Source organism: Ranitomeya variabilis, chromosome 4 (genome assembly GCF_051348905.1).
Source record: "Ranitomeya variabilis isolate aRanVar5 chromosome 4, aRanVar5.hap1, whole genome shotgun sequence".
NCBI lineage: Eukaryota > Metazoa > Chordata > Amphibia > Anura > Dendrobatidae > Ranitomeya > Ranitomeya variabilis.
Window position 1 is genome coordinate 289,862,847 of NC_135235.1, and position 18,942 is coordinate 289,881,788.

At 46.3% G+C, this 18,942-nt stretch overlaps 1 protein-coding gene across 1 annotated transcript in view; it reads left to right on the forward strand.

Annotated features, from left to right (window-relative positions):
• The window catches only part of ATAD3A (ATPase family AAA domain containing 3A), a 54,862-nt gene that overhangs the window by 26,372 nt on the left and 9,548 nt on the right, over window positions 1-18,942 (forward strand). Inside the window, exons 8-15 of the mRNA XM_077250147.1 lie at window positions 5,478-5,633; window positions 6,160-6,216; window positions 7,199-7,324; window positions 8,435-8,559; window positions 8,928-8,979; window positions 10,881-10,951; window positions 12,147-12,314; window positions 14,199-14,307. Coding sequence (XP_077106262.1) covers window positions 5,478-5,633; window positions 6,160-6,216; window positions 7,199-7,324; window positions 8,435-8,559; window positions 8,928-8,979; window positions 10,881-10,951; window positions 12,147-12,314; window positions 14,199-14,307 — 864 coding nt within the window. The remainder of the gene's footprint in view (window positions 1-5,477; window positions 5,634-6,159; window positions 6,217-7,198; window positions 7,325-8,434; window positions 8,560-8,927; window positions 8,980-10,880; window positions 10,952-12,146; window positions 12,315-14,198; window positions 14,308-18,942) is intronic.

The window sequence follows — 18,942 nt, forward strand, 5'->3', positions numbered from 1 at the left end:
GTATGAGCGCAGGACCTGTGATGACGTCGCGGTCACTTGACCGTGACGTCATGGCAGGTCCTTCTCGCATACCATCCTTGGCACCGGAACCTGCCGCTTGCATGGAGCGGTCACCGGAGCGTCGCGAGGAGCGGGAAAGGCGGCGGAAGGTGAGTATATAATGATTTTTAAATTTTTTTATTATTTTTAACATTAGATCTTTTTACTATTGATGCGGCATAGGCAGCATCAATAGTAAAAATTTGGTCACACAGGGTTAATAGCGTTAATGGAGTGCGTTACACCGTGGCATAATGCGGTCCGTTAGCGCTGCCATTAACCCTGTGTGAGTGCTGACTGGAGGGGATTATGGAGCGGGCACTGACTGCGGGGAGGAAGGAGCGGCCATTTTGGCGCCGGCCTGTGCCCGTCGCTGATTGGTCGTGGCTGTTTTGTCGCGACCAATCAGCGAGTTGGATTTCCGTGACAGACAGAGGCCGCGACCAATGAATATCTGTGACAGACAGACAGAAGGACGGAGAGACGAAGTGACCCTTAGACAATTATATACTAGATATATATATAGGTTTGTGTATGTATATTTATACACACACACATGATCTCCATCCATCATTTTAGGCTCTGCTGTATTCTCACACGTATGACGTACAATTCTCATAACTGGGGTTAATGTTCCTGAGGTGTTCTACCAATATGAATGTTACTTTTCTGCCATAATCAATATGTAGTCCTTATAAATATTCAATCTCGGCCATTCTGCCCTCTGTTACCATGGAGATACGAGGATGATATTGCCATTTGCTTCACAAATTTATACCTAACCAGATCTGTATTCAAATGAGGTTCTCCTAAAACCAGATGGTTTGTGCCCATCACATATCGCAAAGTTTATGCATCCTGTCCCCTCTTCCTAAATGTAATTGTATGGATTTGCATATTAAGTAATATATAATATATATACTGTGTGTGTGTGTGTGTGTATATATATAATTATATTGCCAATGTCAGACTCCCTCTGTGAGAGAATTTTCTGCCCTTATTTGTGCACCTTTTATACACTTTTTTTTTTTTTTAATGCAGAAATGCACCAAAAATGTTGCTGATCCAGTGGGTGATTTCAAGCCCCCATTGAAATGATTGAGGAAAATGCTAACCACAAAAGTTGTTGTTTTTTTTTTTTAATCCTGTGTGTCATCCTCGTCCTCCGCTGCTGACCCATGTTGGGCTCCTGCGGCTGATTTTCTGATGGCTCTCTATTCCGGGTTCTCCTGCGCCCGGCGTCTCGGGATGCCAGTGTCCGGTGATTTCTCGGCGGTGCTCTGTGTCCGTGCTCTCGGCCGCGGTGACACGTCCCTAATAGCAGCTGTCAGTTTCCCCCTCGCCTCTGATTTTTCCTGGTGAGTGCAGGATGATTGCCGCTTGCCAAGCAGAGATGGCGGCTTCTGTCACCGGGAAAGTGGCCCATTTGTCTTCTGTCTTTGCAGAATAATCTGCAGTCGTGATCTAAATTTAATCTGAACAGCAGCTCGTTTCCTGCTCTCCGCGGTGGATCCCTGGGATCTTCCTGCCGACGTCAATATTCTTCTCTTTTTTTTTTTTTTTTCCTACCGCTTTGGCATCCTTTCTTGGCATCACCTGGGCTGCCATATTACAGTTAGGTCCATATATATTTGGACAGAGACAACATTTTTCTAATTTTGGTTATATACATTACCACAATGAATTTTAAACAAAACAATTCAGATGCAGTTGAAGTTCAGACTTTCAGCTTTCATTTGTGGGTATCCACATTAAAATTGGATGAAGGGTTTAGGAGTTTCAGCTCCTTAACATGTGCCACCCTGTTTTTAAAGGGATCAGAAGTAATTGGACAATTGACTCCAAGGCTATTTCATGGACAGGTGTGGGCAATCCCTTCGTTATGTCATTCTCAATTAAGCAGATAAAAGGCCTGGAGTTGATTTGAGATGTGGTGCTTGCATTTGGAAAGTTTTGCTGTGAAGTAAACATGCGGTCAAAGGAGCTCTCCATGCAAGTGAAACAAGCCATCCTTAAGCTGCGAAAACAGAAAAAACCCATCCGAGAAATTGCTACAATATTAGGAGTGGCAAAATCTACAGTTTGGTACATCCTGAGAAAGAAAGAAAGCACTGGTGAACTCATCAATGCAAAAAGACCTGAGCGCCCACGGAAGACAACAGTGGTGGATGATCGCAGAATAATCTCCATGGTGAAGAGAAACCCCTTCACAACAGCCAACCAAGTGAACAGCACTCTCCAGGAGGTTGGCGTATCAATATCCAAATCTACCATAAAGAGAAGACGGCATGAAAGTAATTACAGAGGGTTCACTGCACGGTGCAAGCCACTCATAAGCATCAAGAATAAAAAGGCTAGACTGGACTTTGCTAAAAAAACATCTAAAAAAGCCAGCACAGTTCTGGAAGAACATTCTTTGGACAGATGAAACCAAGATCAACCTCTACCACAATGATGGAAAGAGAAAAGCATGGTGAAGGCGTGGTACAGCTCATGATCCAAAGCATACCACATCATCTGTAAAACACGGCGGAGGCAGTGCGATGGCTTGGGCATGCATGGCTGCCAGTGGCACTGGGTCACTAGTGTTTATTGATGATGTGACACAGGACAGAAGCAGCCGAATGAATTCTGAGGTATTCAGAGCCACACTGTGTGCTCAGATCCAGCCAAATGCAGCCAAACTGATTGGTCGTCGTTTCATACTACAGATGGACAATGACCCAAAACATAAAGCCAAAGCAACCCAGGAGTTTATTAAAGCAAAGAAGTGGAATATTCTTGAATGGCCAAGTCAGTCACCTGATTTCAACCCAATTGAGCATGCATTTCACTTGTTAAAGACTAAACTTCAGACAGAAAGGCCCACAAACAAACAGCAACTGAAGACCACCGCAGTGAAGGCCTGACAGAGCATCAAAAAGGAGGAAACACAGCGTCTGGTGATGTCCATGAGTTCAAGACTTCAGGCAGTCATTGCCAACAAAGGGTTTTCAACCAAGTACTAGAAATGAACATTTTATTTAAAATTATTGAATCTGTCCAATTACTTTTGGTCCCTTTAAAAACAGGGTGGCACATGTTAAGGAGCTGAAACTCCTAAACCTTTCATCCAATTTTAATGTGGATACCCTCAAATGAAAGCTGAAAGTCTGAATTTCAACTGCATCTGAATTGTTTTGTTTAAAATTCATTGTGGTAATGTCTATAACCAAAATTAGAAAAATGTTGTCTCTGTCCAAATATATATGGACCTAACTGTATATAGCATTGATCAACCTTTCTCACTCCAGCTTCTGTGGAACTACAACTCCCATCATGCCCCAGCATAGTCACACAAGAGCTGGAGTGCCAAAGGTTGCTGATCCCTGGCGTAGCGTGGAGAGGACCAGTATTCGTCATAGTGTTGGAGCATCTTTTCTTAGATCTTCTCTTTCACTCCTGGAAAAAGTGAATAAATAGAAAACTTTCCTTTATCATTCCCTTTGTCCATACATATTTTGACTTGGCGCTGATTGGACAAACACCCTACATTTGACGAGGAGACAATTATATCCCAGTTGTTGACATTTTTTAATTTTTTATTTTTTCATGCATTTCATAACAAGGGAAAAGCACAATGCTTATTTATAAAAAAAAAAAAAATATTCTGCATTATTTCATGAAGAAAAATAGAATTGGGGTAAAGGCTGCATGTAATGTAGTGTCCTCATTGATACACCGTGCACAAAGCATTGTATAATTGGTGATGAGCGAACGTGCTGGGATAAGGTGTTATCTGAGCATGCTCTAGTGCTAACCGAGTGTCTTCGGCGTGCTCCAATAATATGTCAGAGTCCCCGTGGCTGCATGTCTCTCGGCTGTTCGACACATGCAGATTTGTTAGGCAATCCCTTATGTGTTGTGGCTGTCTAACGGTCGGCTAGCACTTGAGCATGCTCAGATAACATAACACCTTATCCGAGCACGCTCACTCATCACTGATAACCACCTATAGAACATCTTTTTTTTTTCCAATATTTTGGCATCCACTGGACCTGTGACATGGCAGATCATTTCTTTTATCAAGATTAGCATCTAATAGCCTAAAAAAGCCATGCAATGCATGATAATAACACTTTTATAGGGGTTTTTTCTTCCAGTGAATGATAACAGGGGTCCGTCCTGGGGGACAATCCTGAAAATTAAGGGGCCTCAACGCTGCATCGCTTTTGGGCCATGGTCCCACATATTAAAACTCTGCTTTTGCTTCTGCACCAAAATACTTAATGGCAATCTGCTCTGAGCCTTGCCTCTCTTTTTTTTTTTTTTTGCCCATTTTTTATATATTTTTTTAAGATGCGTTTTAACACTTTTTTTTTTTTTTAAGTACAAAAATGCTGGGATTCTGCACTTAGAAATTCAACTGCTTTTTATTTTTTTTTTTCTCAGGCTCCCCATAGGGCAGCATGGTGGCTCTGTGGTTAGCACTGTATGGTGGCTCTGTGGTTAGCACTGTATGGTGGCTCTGTGGTTAGCACTGTATGGTGGCTCTGTGGTTAGCACTGTATGGTGGCTCTGTGGTTAGCACTGTATGGTGGCTCTGTGGTTAGCACTGTATGGTGGCTCTGTGGTTAGCACTGTATGGTGGCTCAGTGGTTAGCACTGTATGGTGGCTCTGTGGTTAGCACTGTATGGTGGCTCTGGTTAGCACTGTATGGTGGCTCTGTGGTTAGCACTGTATGGTGGCTCTGTGGTTAGCACTGTATGGTGGCTCTGTGGTTAGCACTGTATGGTGGCTCTGTGGTTAGCACTGTATGGTGGCTCTGTGGTTAGCACTGTATGGTGGCTCTGTGGTTAGCACTGTATGGTGGCTCTGTGGTTAGCACTGTATGGTGGCTCTGTGGTTAGCACTGTATGGTGGCTCAGTGGTTAGCACTGTATGGTGGCTCAGTGGTTAGCACTGTATGGTGGCTCAGTGGTTAGCACTGTATGGTGGCTCAGTGGTTAGCACTGTATGGTGGCTCAGTGGTTAGCACTGTATGGTGGCTCAGTGGTTAGCACTGTATGGTGGCTCTGTGGTTAGCACTGTATGGTGGCTCTGTGGTCAGCACTGTATGGTGGCTCTGTGGTCAGCACTGTATGGTGGCTCTGTGGTTAGCACTGTTACTATTCACTGCTGGGGTCCTGGGTTCAAATCCCACCAAGGACAAAGTCTGCAAGGAGTTTCTATGCTCTCCCCGTGTTTGCGTGGGTTTCCTCCGGTTTCCTCCCACATTGTAAAGACATACTGATAAGGAATGTAGATTGTGAGCCCCAATGGGGACAGTGATGGTGTCTGAGAAGGCTTAGGAAGGGAATGCCCTTATAATCCGAATTTCATGAAAAGACCCTTACTTGTGTCCTGTGTTCTATGTATGTTCCGTATGTCTGACCGGCCATCGTTCTCGTTCCTGCAGGCGGCCGGGTTGACGTTACTCGCGTTGGGCGTTTACTCTGCCAAGAACGCCACTGGTGTAGCCGGACGCTACATAGAAGCGCGCCTTGGAAAGCCTTCATTGGTCAGAGACACCTCTCGCATCACAGTCGTGGAGGCGGCCAAGCATCCAGTGAAGGTAAGTGGGGGTTACCCGTGTGAGACGTGTAATGACTGACAGTCATAATGTCCTGATCTACATGTCTCACACTGGTAACGCCCCCTTTCATTTACAATATGCTCTGGAGGTGGAGTCTCAGGGAGATCTATGTCCACCCCATAGATCTTAATGACTAATTTGCATATTAAGAAAAGCGTGAATTACTCTGGAATAAAAGATCATATTGCAGATATCAAGGTCTCATTTTATTCAGCTTCCTAAGACCTGAGTTCCCGTACAGACGGCTTTTTGGCTGATCCTACTGACATACCCTGTAATATAGGAGACGCTTCACTATGTGATGATCTATAGATAGGAGACGATATATTGCAGGGCTCTATGTATGTAACACATATATCCACTGTAGATCACACTTTGTACCACAGTAGTGGGTTTAACTATTGGAAGGTCCAATCATCCACACGTTCTGAAAACTGAAGAAGACATTTAGTGTACAGGTAACTACTTCGTATTAAGTTAATTTACTTTTTTTTTTTATTAATAGGTCACTAAGCGCCTTTTCAGCAAAATTCAGGATGCCTTAGAAGGGGTCGTCCTTAGTGTAAGTACATCTGGTATATTGAGGCTATTGGCCATTGGGGGGCACATTTAGTTATTGATGGGGTCTTACATTGCCCCCTTTAAAGCATAAGTTCAAGACCTACATAATTTACACCCGATAATCTTCTATGTAGCTTGTGGAGTCCATGGCTATTTAAAGGGGATGGCCACTACCCGGGCAACTCAGTCTTAAATTAAGTGGTCCCCATTCTAAAATAAAAATGAACAGAAACTCTCCGGCTGTTACAGCGACGCCAGGGCTCGCCTGACATAGTTGTGCCCCATCGCTATTGGGCTGCTGCGCTCTCACTTTCTTCAGATGAAGCGCGTGGCACACCGATAGCGGTCGATGATGGCTGCCGGACTCACGTGGCGTAAAAATGTTTAAGTCCAGCGCCGGAGGTGAGAATCTGTTTTTATTTTACAAAGGAGGACTACTTAATTTAAAATGTGATGCCCCGATAGTGGACAACCCCCTTTTTTAAGAATTCTTAAGCAATCCCTGCTGACTCACTCCGGTGCATGCTCCTGCCAAACTCCGTCCCAAGGGCCTCAGGAGCTCCCAATCAGTCATACCCACCAGTTTAATATTCATCACCTATTCATTGGGTAAATGATAAATGTGAACCTGCGCATTAAATAACAAAGTAATAAAAGCTACTACCCTGGGCAGCAATTTGTCTAGCATTTCGCCATTTGCTCGCTTCTCGTTCCCCCTGATCCCGGACCCTTGCACTAAGGTCGTCCTTGTGTTCTGTACTAAACAGATTAATTGGATGAGCGAGTCCTTCCGGCCCCTCTAACAAGCCCCATCTCGGTAAGCCCTGCCATAAAACAAGCTGGCGTTTTATCTTTTGAAGTGGTCTGCGCCTGCTATTGATCGAGCCATAAAGACCGGCGCCGTCCCCTTCTGTCATTTAATGGTCACCCGTCTGTGGACGCATCCTTAGGCGCAGAGTGATCTATTTCTCTTATGTTTTCAGCCCAAACTGGAAGAACGAGTAAGAGATATTGCAATTGCCACAAGGAACACGAAGCAGAACAAAGGACTATACAGGAATATATTAATGTACGGTCCTCCAGGGACGGGGAAGACGCTGTTTGCCAAGGTAAAGCAGCCAGTTTCCTAATGGACCGCAACATAGTTGGATTATCGAAGATAGTTACCCAACTGGCTGGAAAAGATTATTTTTGAAAATAATTTTCCAGATATAAAAATTCCCTGAATCAGTAAGTTATGCATCTTATTAATATGCGTTTCCCCTGATCTTCAGCTACAAACGCTGATACCAGCAGGTCCTTGTCCATAAATGAGGTCCTTGCTTTAAAAGGGTACTGATATCTCCAAGATCCCATCTCAATATATAGTAGGTGTAATAATAATATTAGCAAACACCTCCAATTAGAAATGTAGTATAGTTCTTCTGATAAGCTATGTCACTTCCCCATGTGCAGGGCATTGCAGTAGCTTAAGTATCCATGGTTACGATCATTATCACAATATGAATGATTGTAACCCTGGATTCCTAAGCTTCTGCAATGCCCTGCACATGGGGGAAATGACAGAGCTTATCAGAAGAACTATACTACATTTCTAATTGGCGGTATTTGCTAATATTTTTTTACCTACTACATATTGAGATAGGATCTTGGAGATGGCAGTACCCATTTAAAGCAATGGCTATAAAAGTAAGTGACCTCCTATAAAATCAGTGAAGAGCAAGTGCAGGGGGAATAGTCAGAAACCGGGAAATGATGCACCGAGGGGTTAAGCCTCTGTGATTTTTGGCGGATCATTTTCCTGTGTTGTGTCTGTGCGATCCTGGAGCTGCCGCCATCGATCTGCGGGCTGACAATGCGGAGCCAAGTTTAAAGCCAACATCGGTCGTCTCCCTAATTGAGAAATGGGCTATATCGATGTGACGTGCACGCAGCAGGTTACTTGATGGGATTAATAGCTATCCCCAAAAAGAAAGATATATGCGATCGCTCCCTGGTGGGCATTAGAGAATGTTTAACAAGATCATCGATGGAGGCGGCAGCAATAAATAAATGGCTTTCAGGATCAAAAATCTCTTCCCGAGTCTCTCGGCTGTCCGGGATCTATGGCGCGTCCCCGGCCGTGGTACCTTGTCATGTGACCGGATTGCTGTGTTTGGTTCACCAGTGTGATGATGTCTCGGGTTTATTTTATTCTTATTTTATTCTTATTTTTTTAGAAACTCGCCATGCATTCCGGAATGGATTACGCCATCATGACCGGTGGTGATGTCGCCCCCATGGGGCGGGACGGAGTTACAGCAATGCATAAAGTTTTTGACTGGGCGAACACCAGCAAGAGAGGGTGAGTGATGTACAATACTGTATGCAAACACTATAGGGGAAAAAAGTATTGGCACCCCCTCAGCACTCAGTGATCCCGATCTGTATCTTTACGGGGTCACTGAATTAGAAACCCAAATGCCATGATTAATACGTGTGACCCAGCATTTGTGTCTTTATAGTGTTTTTTGATTAAAATATGACTAATTGTGAATAGAAACGTGCGGTTCTCTGCATTAATGTGATTTATCAGATGCCCTGTATATATGGACAGACATTGTATAAGACGGATGGAAGAAAATGGACTTCAATAGATTTTGGGGTTGATCTAGTTGGACAATAACGATAAATGAATGAGATTTTCCCTATAATTCTTCTCTTGTTTTTCAGACTCTTGTTGTTCGTGGATGAAGCTGACGCTTTCTTGAGGAAGAGGGCCACGGTATGTAATCACTCCTCCGTCTACGCTAACATGGGCCACTAACCCCCAATCTGCAGGTCATATAACGGCGTCTTAGATAGTGCAGGGGCGTATGACCTATTCTGCTCGGACGGCGTCACCATCGCATTGAGCCAAGGCTTCTAGTAAGACTTAAAGGGACAGAATGACTGACCAAACCAAGAACAGGCGCTCGGTGCACCCTTGGTGTGGCCAAACGTTTCCCTGCACCTTCCATCTACAGCAGAGGTGTCAAACTGCATTCCTCGAGGGCCGCCAACAGGTCATGTTTTCAGGATTTCCTTAGCATTCCACAAGGTGCTGGAATCATTCTGTGCAGGTGATTAAATTATCACCTGTGCAATACAAGGAAATCCTGAAAACATGACCTGTTGGCGGCCCTCGAGGAATGCAGTTTGACACCTTCCATCTACAGTAACTCCTCCGTTCTCTGGCTCTGTGTGTACGAGGTCCTAAGGAGAGAGCGTGAAGGTGGACGGTGTTCTCCAAGATTTCAGTAGTCTCAGTACGTTTCTTTTGGCATAAATCTGCACCAAATAATGGGGCATGTCTTTAAGTTTGGCTTATTTTTATGATTTGTCTTGGGTACCTCCAGGTTTACCCGCAACAGGGTCATGTCTGTGAAGGTCACGAGGGTGCGATCTCTAGAAATCTCTGTATCTCAGGTCCTTAATTTGAGACGGCCTGATATAACCGTTTTTGTCTAGCGCTCTCCCTTAAAGATGCATCATACTCCTTAGATGCCGACTTCCTCCATCGACAGTCAGGATCAGGCATGTTAAAATCCAGCCTGTCTGATCTCTCCTGACGTTCCTCTGGGTATGGATCTCTGCCATCATACATAATTACTGTAACACAGGCACAAGTAAAAACCTGATAAAGAGAGTAAATTCTAAGCCGTGTCTGGTATCTCCAATGTCCCTGTCAGTAGGTGAGCCACGGCTCAGAGTGCAGATTTCGGGGCAGTTTTGCCCCATCAGCGGTCCATGTGCTCCAGTTGTAAGGTCTAATTAGGCCCGTCTCGGCCAGGTTGAGCAGACACATGACCGCCTTTCGCTTAATTAAGTGGCTCCACGTGCAGATTTAGATTTCTCCTTATAAATCATTATTGGCATTAAGAGATCTTCAGGCTTGGCTCCCATCCTGCCCCCTCATAATCAGTCCGAGGACCTAAAATCCCACGTCGGCCTCCAAAATTGGATTTTAGGGAAGTTTAAAGAGAGGCATATAATTGCTTTTATGGGGGGTATTTCCACTTTATAGCTGTAGGTCCGATCTCCGGAACCCCCATCGATCCCGGGAACACAGAGGCTGCAGTGCTGCAGACCCAGCTGTAAATCATCGCAAAGTGGGGATGCTGCAGCACCTCTTCATTCAAGTAAATGTCACCATGCATGTAACTAGATCACACCAAATTTGGGATATATGGTACAATTTTTCCTAATGCAGAGCATAAGGTGAGGTGCATGATGCAAGGATCCAAAGAAGACCACCCCAGGATCATACGTCGGACCCGCAGATCCTATACTAGATAGTGTATACATTTGCCCGGAGTGTTCCTTTTTAATTATTGATCTTGCTTTTTGCATATTCCTTTGCAAAATATATGCAAGTAACACATAAGTGAGTGCACGGTGTGGAAATGTGAGCTTCTTGGCTCAGCGAGGAGAGGTGTCATGGCAGAATACGACATACTGCCATTCCCGACCCACGTAGAGTGCGGAGATCTGCAGTGTAACATGGGAGAGTAACGAGGGACCCAAGGCATGAGCCCAGTGATTGAGTGCTCCAGCCGGGCCGTTATACAAGGCTGGATAGCAGGCGTCACCAGTTAATAAAGACAGAGGTGATTGGACAGCTGCCTCCTCTGCTTTATTTTACAGGAGAAAATCAGTGAGGATCTGAGAGCGACACTAAATGCTTTCCTGTACAGGACCGGGGAGCAGAGTAACAAGTGAGTTCTGTCTGTCGCCACTCGAATTTCTTATTTAAGGGTTAATTCACATTAGTCCAAGATTGTTATAACGCCATGTTTTCCTGCATTGACACTTGCTCCGAAGCCACGATCCAGCAAATACCTCTATACGTTCACACAGTGAATCTGCAGCGGAACATTTCTGCAGCACCTTTAGGGCAGATTTGCCTGCAGCTCCTTTACTGCAGATCGGGTACAATCATAAATAAAAAGATACATATGTAATATATTTTACGTTCTCTGGTGCTCTTGTGGTAATGGTTCCCTTCCACTGGTTTCTGGATCTCGCCCTCCAGTAATAATGTCTGTGGTTGACTCCAGCAGGCGCATGAAACGACAGATGGTGTATTTTTCATTTTCTGAAGTTGCTGATTTTGCAGCAGATCATCTCCAATAATTGGTCGTTATTATTGCACATTTTTTACTTTCCTATCGAAGGGTTAAATCCACACTTTAAACTGACACGCTGCGGTTTTCAACATTTTCTGCCCAGGGAATTTTTTTTTTTTTGTCAGTTGGAATATCCGCAGCTGTTTTCATTATGCACAAGTGCGCCAGATGTTGTCAGCCGCACCTCGCGTTTTGGGTGCGTGGGATATTCCGCAAGTGACCTGTAAATGGTTAATGGAGCCCGTCTGTGCTGCCGCTGCCTGCGGAGTAGATTAATGTCTTGTGATAAAGACTTTTTGTTCTGTAATGAGCAACGCTAATGGTCCGGCTTGTTAAAATGACATGTTCACAGTGTGGGAGGGGAAATACACAGGACAAATAAAAACCTGATGAGATGCATTTCTTTTGAGATTTTTGGAAAGTTTTGGGGTCTCTTTAGGTCGGGTGATATGTGCAATGATACGGGCTGTCATTAACCTATTATACTCAGGCAGCCGTCCTAATACTTATATATAATCCTGGGGTAGTCCTCAAGCTCTGCCCCGAGATCCCAAGCAACAATGTGGCTTCTGACAATAATGCCCAATTATTGGAGATGATCTGCTGCTTCGGACAGAAGGACACGTGCGATTATGGTATAGACAGCGCAGCTTTTCGGTGGCGGTATACAGTACTGAAGATGCTTTTTGTAACCTATACAGCAAGCAAAGGGTCTTAGCGCAGTGTGAACAGGGTCGCACTCTGGTAATATGATGTGATAAAATGTGTCCATTTCTCTCTCCAGATTCATGTTGGTGCTGGCCAGTAACCAGCCAGAACAGTTTGACTGGGCCATCAACGATCGAATAGATGAGATCGTCAACTTTGCTCTCCCGGGACTAGAGGAAAGAGAGCGCTTGGTCCGTCTGTACTTCGATAAATATGTCTTACAGCCTGCAAGCGAGGGCAAGCAGTAAGTCCGCTTTGGTGGTACTTGTATTCTCATCATGAATGAAACCATGAAAGATCAAACAAAACGTGCTCGATTCTGGCCCGTGTCCCACTATGGGCTGAGGACAACAACGGTCTGTGTCCCACTATGGACTTGGCCCCATAATGGGCCGCGTATCCACTATGGACTTGGCCCCATAATAGGCCACGTACCCACTATGGACTTGGCCGCATACCCACTAAGGACTTGGCCCCATACTGGGCCACTTATCCACTATGGACTTGGCCCCATAATAGGCAGCGTACCCACTATGGACTTGCCCCCCATAATGGGCCGCATACCCACTATAGACTTGGCCCCATAATGGGCCGCGTACCCACTAAGAACTTGGCCCCATAATGGGCCGCATACCCACTATAGACTTGGCCCCATAATGGGCCACGTACCCACTAAGAACTTGGCCCCATAATGGGCCACGTACCCACTATGGACTTGGCCCCATAATGGGCCGCGTACCCACTATGGACTTGGCCCCATAATGGGCCGCGTACCCACTATGAACCTGGCCCCATTATGGGCCACGTACCCACTATAGACTTGGCCCCATAATGGGCCGCGTACCCACTATGAACCTGGCCCCATAATGGGCCATGTACCCACTATGGACTTGGTCCTATAATAGGCAGCGTACCCACTATGGACTTGGCCCCAAAATGGGCCGCATACCCACTATGAACTTGGCCCCATAATGGGCCGCATACCCACTATGAACTTGGCCCCATAATGGGCCGCATACCCACTATAGACTTGGCCCCATAATGGGCCGCGTACCCACTATAGACTTGGCCCCATAATGGGCCGCGTACCCACTATGAACTTGGCCCCATAATGGGCTGCGTACCCACTATGAACCTGGCCCCATAATGGGCCACGTACCCACTATGGACCTGGCCCTATAATAGGCAGCGTACCCACTATGGACTTGGCCCCATAATGGGCCGCATACCCACTATGGACTTGGCCCCATAATGGGCCGCGTACCCACTATAGACTTGGCCCCATAATGGGCCGCGTACCCACTAAGGACTTGGCCCCATAATGGGCCACGTACCCACTATGAACTTGGCCCCATAATGGGCTGCGTACCCACTATGAACCTGGCCCCATAATGGGCCGCGTACCCACTATAAACCTGGCCCCATTATGGGCCACGTACCCACTATAGACTTGGCCCCATAATGGGCTGCGTACCCACTAAGGACTTGGCCCCATAATGGGCCACGTATTCACTATGAACTTGGCCCCATAATGGGCCGCGTACCCACTATGAACCTGGCCCCATAATGGGCCGCGTACCCACTATGAACTTGGCCCCATAATGGGCCGCGTACCCACTATAGACTTGGCCCCATAATGGGCCACATACCCACTATGAACTTGACCCCATAATGGGCCGCGTACCCACTGTGAACTTGGCCCCATAATGATCATATCCAAAAAATCTTTTCTGTGACGCCTAAGTGGTTCATAGGCATATTTTACTTTTCACATGATTCCCCCCCCCCCCCCCCCCTATCATGTACTGCTGATTATTATTATTTTTATTTATTTTTTTTTAAATTGGGCTCATTTCACCCAAGTGTTTTTCGGATCCGTCATATCCTATCTAAATTCTTGTTCATGGCAATTTCCGGCCCTTCTCCCGGTTCAGTTTCTGCCTTGAGTCTTTTAGAATGGATATGTAACGTCAGTGGACAGTAAATGAGAGGCTTCATGTGACCAGACGGCGGTCTGAGGGCGGTGGTCCGGCTATGCATTAGCTCTGTGTAGGAGCCATTGTCCTGCGCTGCTCCATTAGTCCATGTCTCCAAGCTGTTACAATCTGGTTTCATTATTTTGATTTAGGCGGCTGAAAGTTGCACAGTTTGACTACGGGAAGAAGTGCTCCGAGCTGGCGAAAATTACCCAAGGCATGTCTGGCCGAGAGATCTCCAAGCTGGGTGTTGCCTGGCAGGTAGGTTGGCTTGTTTGGAGGGGGGCCTTGGTGTGAAATAGACCTTTTTAGAAGCATTTTTTCTTCTTAAATGTATTGATATATAATATAAATTCTAGTAGGGGAGGTGCGATATTAACGCTGGGGGTGCTCGGCCGTGGAGATGGGTCACCTTCAACTTTCAGATTCATCCAGGGTGTTCCAATATGGAGTTTGTTAGATGAACTGTTGTTCATTAATTTCTGAATATCTCTTTATAAAGGTCGCCGTTAAATTTGTACTTTTAAGGACGTATAAATTCCCTCCTTCCTTTTATAGAGTCTTGAAATGAAAAGGTTTCTCCAGAACAATTTGTTAAAAAAATTTGTTATTATGAGCCTAAAAACTAACAGGTTCGGTAAGTATCTGCCTGCTCTACCCGGCACGGAGAGGTCACTTCTCAGCTTGATGGGGCGTGACCGCTGTCGTCATGCTGATTGACAGCCAGATCTCCGCAGTTAGGCAGCGGGGACCCAGCGGTCCATCAGCATAACATCAGCCATCCCATCAACAGAGCAGAAGAGAAGCCGCTGTATCGCCTGCAAAAGTAGTCTGCGACCACTCTGTCAGCAGAGATTGCCGCCGGCTACAACACAAAGGTAGATGGTGAATACCGCTCAGAAACCAGCGAATCCGCACAGAGCGTGATCTGGGGGGATTCATAAGCCTAAATAATTCCGAAAAAAGTATGCGACACTCACCATGGCAGCTTGAATGAAAAGTCCTTTATTTCCTGACTTTCATCTTAGATGGTAAGGTGCAGAGGGGTGCGGGGAGAGAGGAGAAAGGATGACGGCCATTTCGGGTTACCACACTCCAGTGGGTCCAGGTTGATCCATTATTTTCCAAGGCCTATTCCATACAGGGCAGGTGCGGACTGTGTTATACAGACAGCACCTGCCTCTAACGACAGTGATCAGAACCAGCTCTAAACCCTTAAGAAAGACCATAAATAAAAAGCATATTTGAGGTCGCTGCTAGTGATGAGCAAACGTGCTGGGATAAGGTGTTATCTGAGCATGCTCGGATGCTAACCAAGTTACTTCGACATGCTCGAATAATATGTTCGAGGCTCCTCAGCTGAGTGTCTCGCTGCTGTTCAACAGCCAAAACACATTCAGGGATTACCTAACAAACCGGCAATCCCTGCGTGTGCTGCAACTGTTGAACCGCCGCGAGACATGCAGCCGTGAGGACTCGAACATATTTTTTGAGCGCGCCGAAGACACTCGTCTAGGACTCCAGCATGCTCGGATAACACCTTACTTGAGCGCTTACCACTAATCGCTGCATTCCAAAAAAATCTGATTTAGCAAAATACACAATTAATTTACCCCTAGGATAAATTCTATTAAAATCCCCACCACCAGAAAGAAATAGTGAGGCTATGTGCACACGTTGCGGATTTTGCTGCGGATCCGCAGCTGTTTTCCATGAGTTTACAGTACAATGTAAACATATGGAAAACGCAATCCGCAGTGCCCATGCGGAAAAAAACGTGCGGAAACACTGCGGTTTACATCCCGCAGCCTGTCAATTCTTGGTGCGGATTCCGCAGCGGTTTACACCTGCTCCATAATAGGAATCCGCAGGTGAAATCCGCACAAATTCCGCATAAAAACCGCAGTAAATCTGCAGGTAAAGCGCAGTGCCTTTTACCTGCGGATTTATGAAATCCGCTGCGGAAAAATCCGAAGCCCTCAAAAATACGTGTGCACATACCCTAAAAGTAATGAAAGAAAGAAAATTCTGGCTCTAGGAAGAGGAGAAATTAAAAAAAAAAAAAAAAATTAATAATGGCAGAAATTAAAATATTAATAACCCGACGGTAAGGGGTTAAAGCTATCTATATCCCTGTGATGTCTTAGAGGATTGTCTCTCGTCCCTCCAGGGAGGCCGGAGGACCTTTCTGACCTGAGCGCCCGTGCCTGGCATTCCTCCCGTACAGCACCCCGACGCGCGTCGCCCTAATTAGAATCTATTTGCTGTCGGATCCCGGCTTTCCCCATTATTTCTGCATGTTTTAATGTTTTTTGTAGAAAAAAAAAAAGAATGCAGAACTAAATACTGGTATTAAAAAGGGGAGAGGGAAGCGCAAAACGCTGCCGTGACGCCCGATTGAGCTCAGGCGGCTGAGCCCGTGTGACAAATTGCAGAAAATGACTGCAGAGCAGAGTTTCAGGCCCATTATCTCCGCTGGGCGGATAACCATTTGCATTAGCGAGGGCCAGGGAGCAGGAGGCCTCAATGCTACGGCACTGAGCGAAAGCGTTTACATCGACTCTCCCCAGGATGGAGATTGCTGCCTTTTGTCTGGATTGTTTATTCTCCCCTTCTCTCCTTACATCGTGGATACGCAGGTCCTAGTACAAGGGGGGCACCTGCAGAACAAAACAATAGAAGCCCCTCTGTGTCTTCACTAGGGTCACCCATGAATGGGCTAGCTTTCTTCCACCGTTTATTGAGGAATACTTGGAGCCATTGTTGTCCCCTTTGTACCCTTTGCATTGGGGGATGGGAAGGTACTGCAGTTAGGGGGGTGTTGTTTCTGTTTTCTCATCGCCTTGTAGCTCACATTATCAGAATCCTATCGTTTGGGATAGTATGGCACGTTTCTATAACTTTCAGAAAAGAGCAGCCCCCACAAGGATGGGGACACTTACTTCGACTCCCCAATAAGCACTTAGCATGTCATAAACATTTGCTGGACTTTAGGGCAGGATATGCTGTAATTGAATAGTTGGGTGTGGGGGGAGTCCTGTATATTGGACCATCTTGTATTGGGAGAATAGAGATCCCACTGTTCCCAGTTTGCACACTCCTCCCCTCCTATATCTCATAGACATCACTGTAAAGAGCTGCAGTCGTGCACGACTGTTACCAAAGTGGGATTTTTCTGGGGTTTTCCAGTTTCAGAAAACCCCTGACCCCGGTGGCAGTTTTGTTATAATAAAAAAAAAAAAAAAAAAAAACATTTATTTACTCTGCCTCCTCCGGTCCAGCAATAGTCAAATGGGCGTGTACCTACACAGTGTGACACTTTCACCCCTGATTGGACAATGTCAGTGTGTGTAGGGACACACCCCCATCTAGTACCCACTCTCTCACCACTGATTTGACAATGTCTGCGTAGGGACACACCCCCAACTAGCTTTCTTCGCACTGATTGGACAATGATAGTGTGTGTAGAGACACACTTGCAACTAGTACCAACTTTCTCAGCCCTGATTGGACAATGTGTGTGTGTGGGGGGGTTATGCCCCCAACTAGTACCTGCTCCCTCACCACTGATTGGACAATGTCTGTGTAGGGACACACCCCCAACTAGCACCAGTTCTCTTAGCACTGATTGGACAATGTCAGTGTGTGTGTAGGGGACACACCCCCAACTAGAACCCACTCTCTCAGCCCTAGTTGGACAATATCAGTGTGTGTAGGGTTACACCCCCAACTAGAACCCACTCTCTCAGCCCTAGTTGGACAATGTCAGTGTATGTAGGGGACACCCCCCCCCCCCCCCCAAACTAGAACCCACTCTCAGCCCTGGTTGGACAATGTCAATGTGTGTAGGGACACACCCCCAACTAGCACTAGCTCTCACCACTGATTGGACAATGTCAGTGTGTGTAGGGGACACCCCCCCAACTAGAAGCCACTCTCAGCCCTAGTTGGACAATGTCAGTGTGTGTAGGGGACCCTCCCAACTAGAAGCCACTCTCTCAGCCCTAGTTGGACAATGTCAGTGTGTGTAGGGGACACACCCCCAACTAGAACCCACTCTCTCGGCCCTAGTTGGACAATGTCAGTGTGTGTAAGGACACACCCCCAACTAGCACCAGTTCTCTTAGCACTGACTGGACAATGTCAGTGTGTGTAGGGGACACCCCCTCAACTAGAACCCACTCTCTCAGCCCTAGTTGGACAATGTCCGTGTGTGTAGGGGACACCCCCTCAACTAGAACCCACTCTCTCAGCCCTAGTTGGACAATATCAGTGTGTGTAGGGGACACCCCCCCAACTAGAACCCACTCTCTCAGCCCTAGTTGGACAATATCAGTGTGTGTAGGGGACACCCCCCCAACTAGAACCCACTCTCTCAGCCCTAGTTGGACAATATCAGTGTGTGTAGGGTTACGCCCCCAACTAGAAGCCACTCTCTCAGCCCTAGTTGGACAATATCAGTGTGTGTAGGGTTACGCCCCCAACTAGCACCAGTTCTCTTAGCACTGATTGGACAATGTCAATGTGTGTAGGGGACACACCCCCAACTAGAACCCACTCTCTCAGCCCTAGTTGGACAATATCAGTGTGTGTAGGGGACACCCCCCCCAACTAGAACCCACTCTCTCAGCCCTAGTTGGACAATATCAGTGTGTGTAGGGGACACCCCCCCCCCCCCCAACTAGAACCCACTCTCTCAGCCCTAGTTGGACAATATCAGTGTGTGTAGGGGACACCCCCCCCAACTAGAAGCCACTCTCTCAGCCCTAGTTGGACAATGTCAGTGTGTGTAGGGTTACGCCCCCAACTAGCACCAGTTCTCTTAGCACTGATTGGACAATGTCAGTGTGTGTAGGGGACACCCCCCCAACTAGAACCCACTCTCTCAGCCCTAGT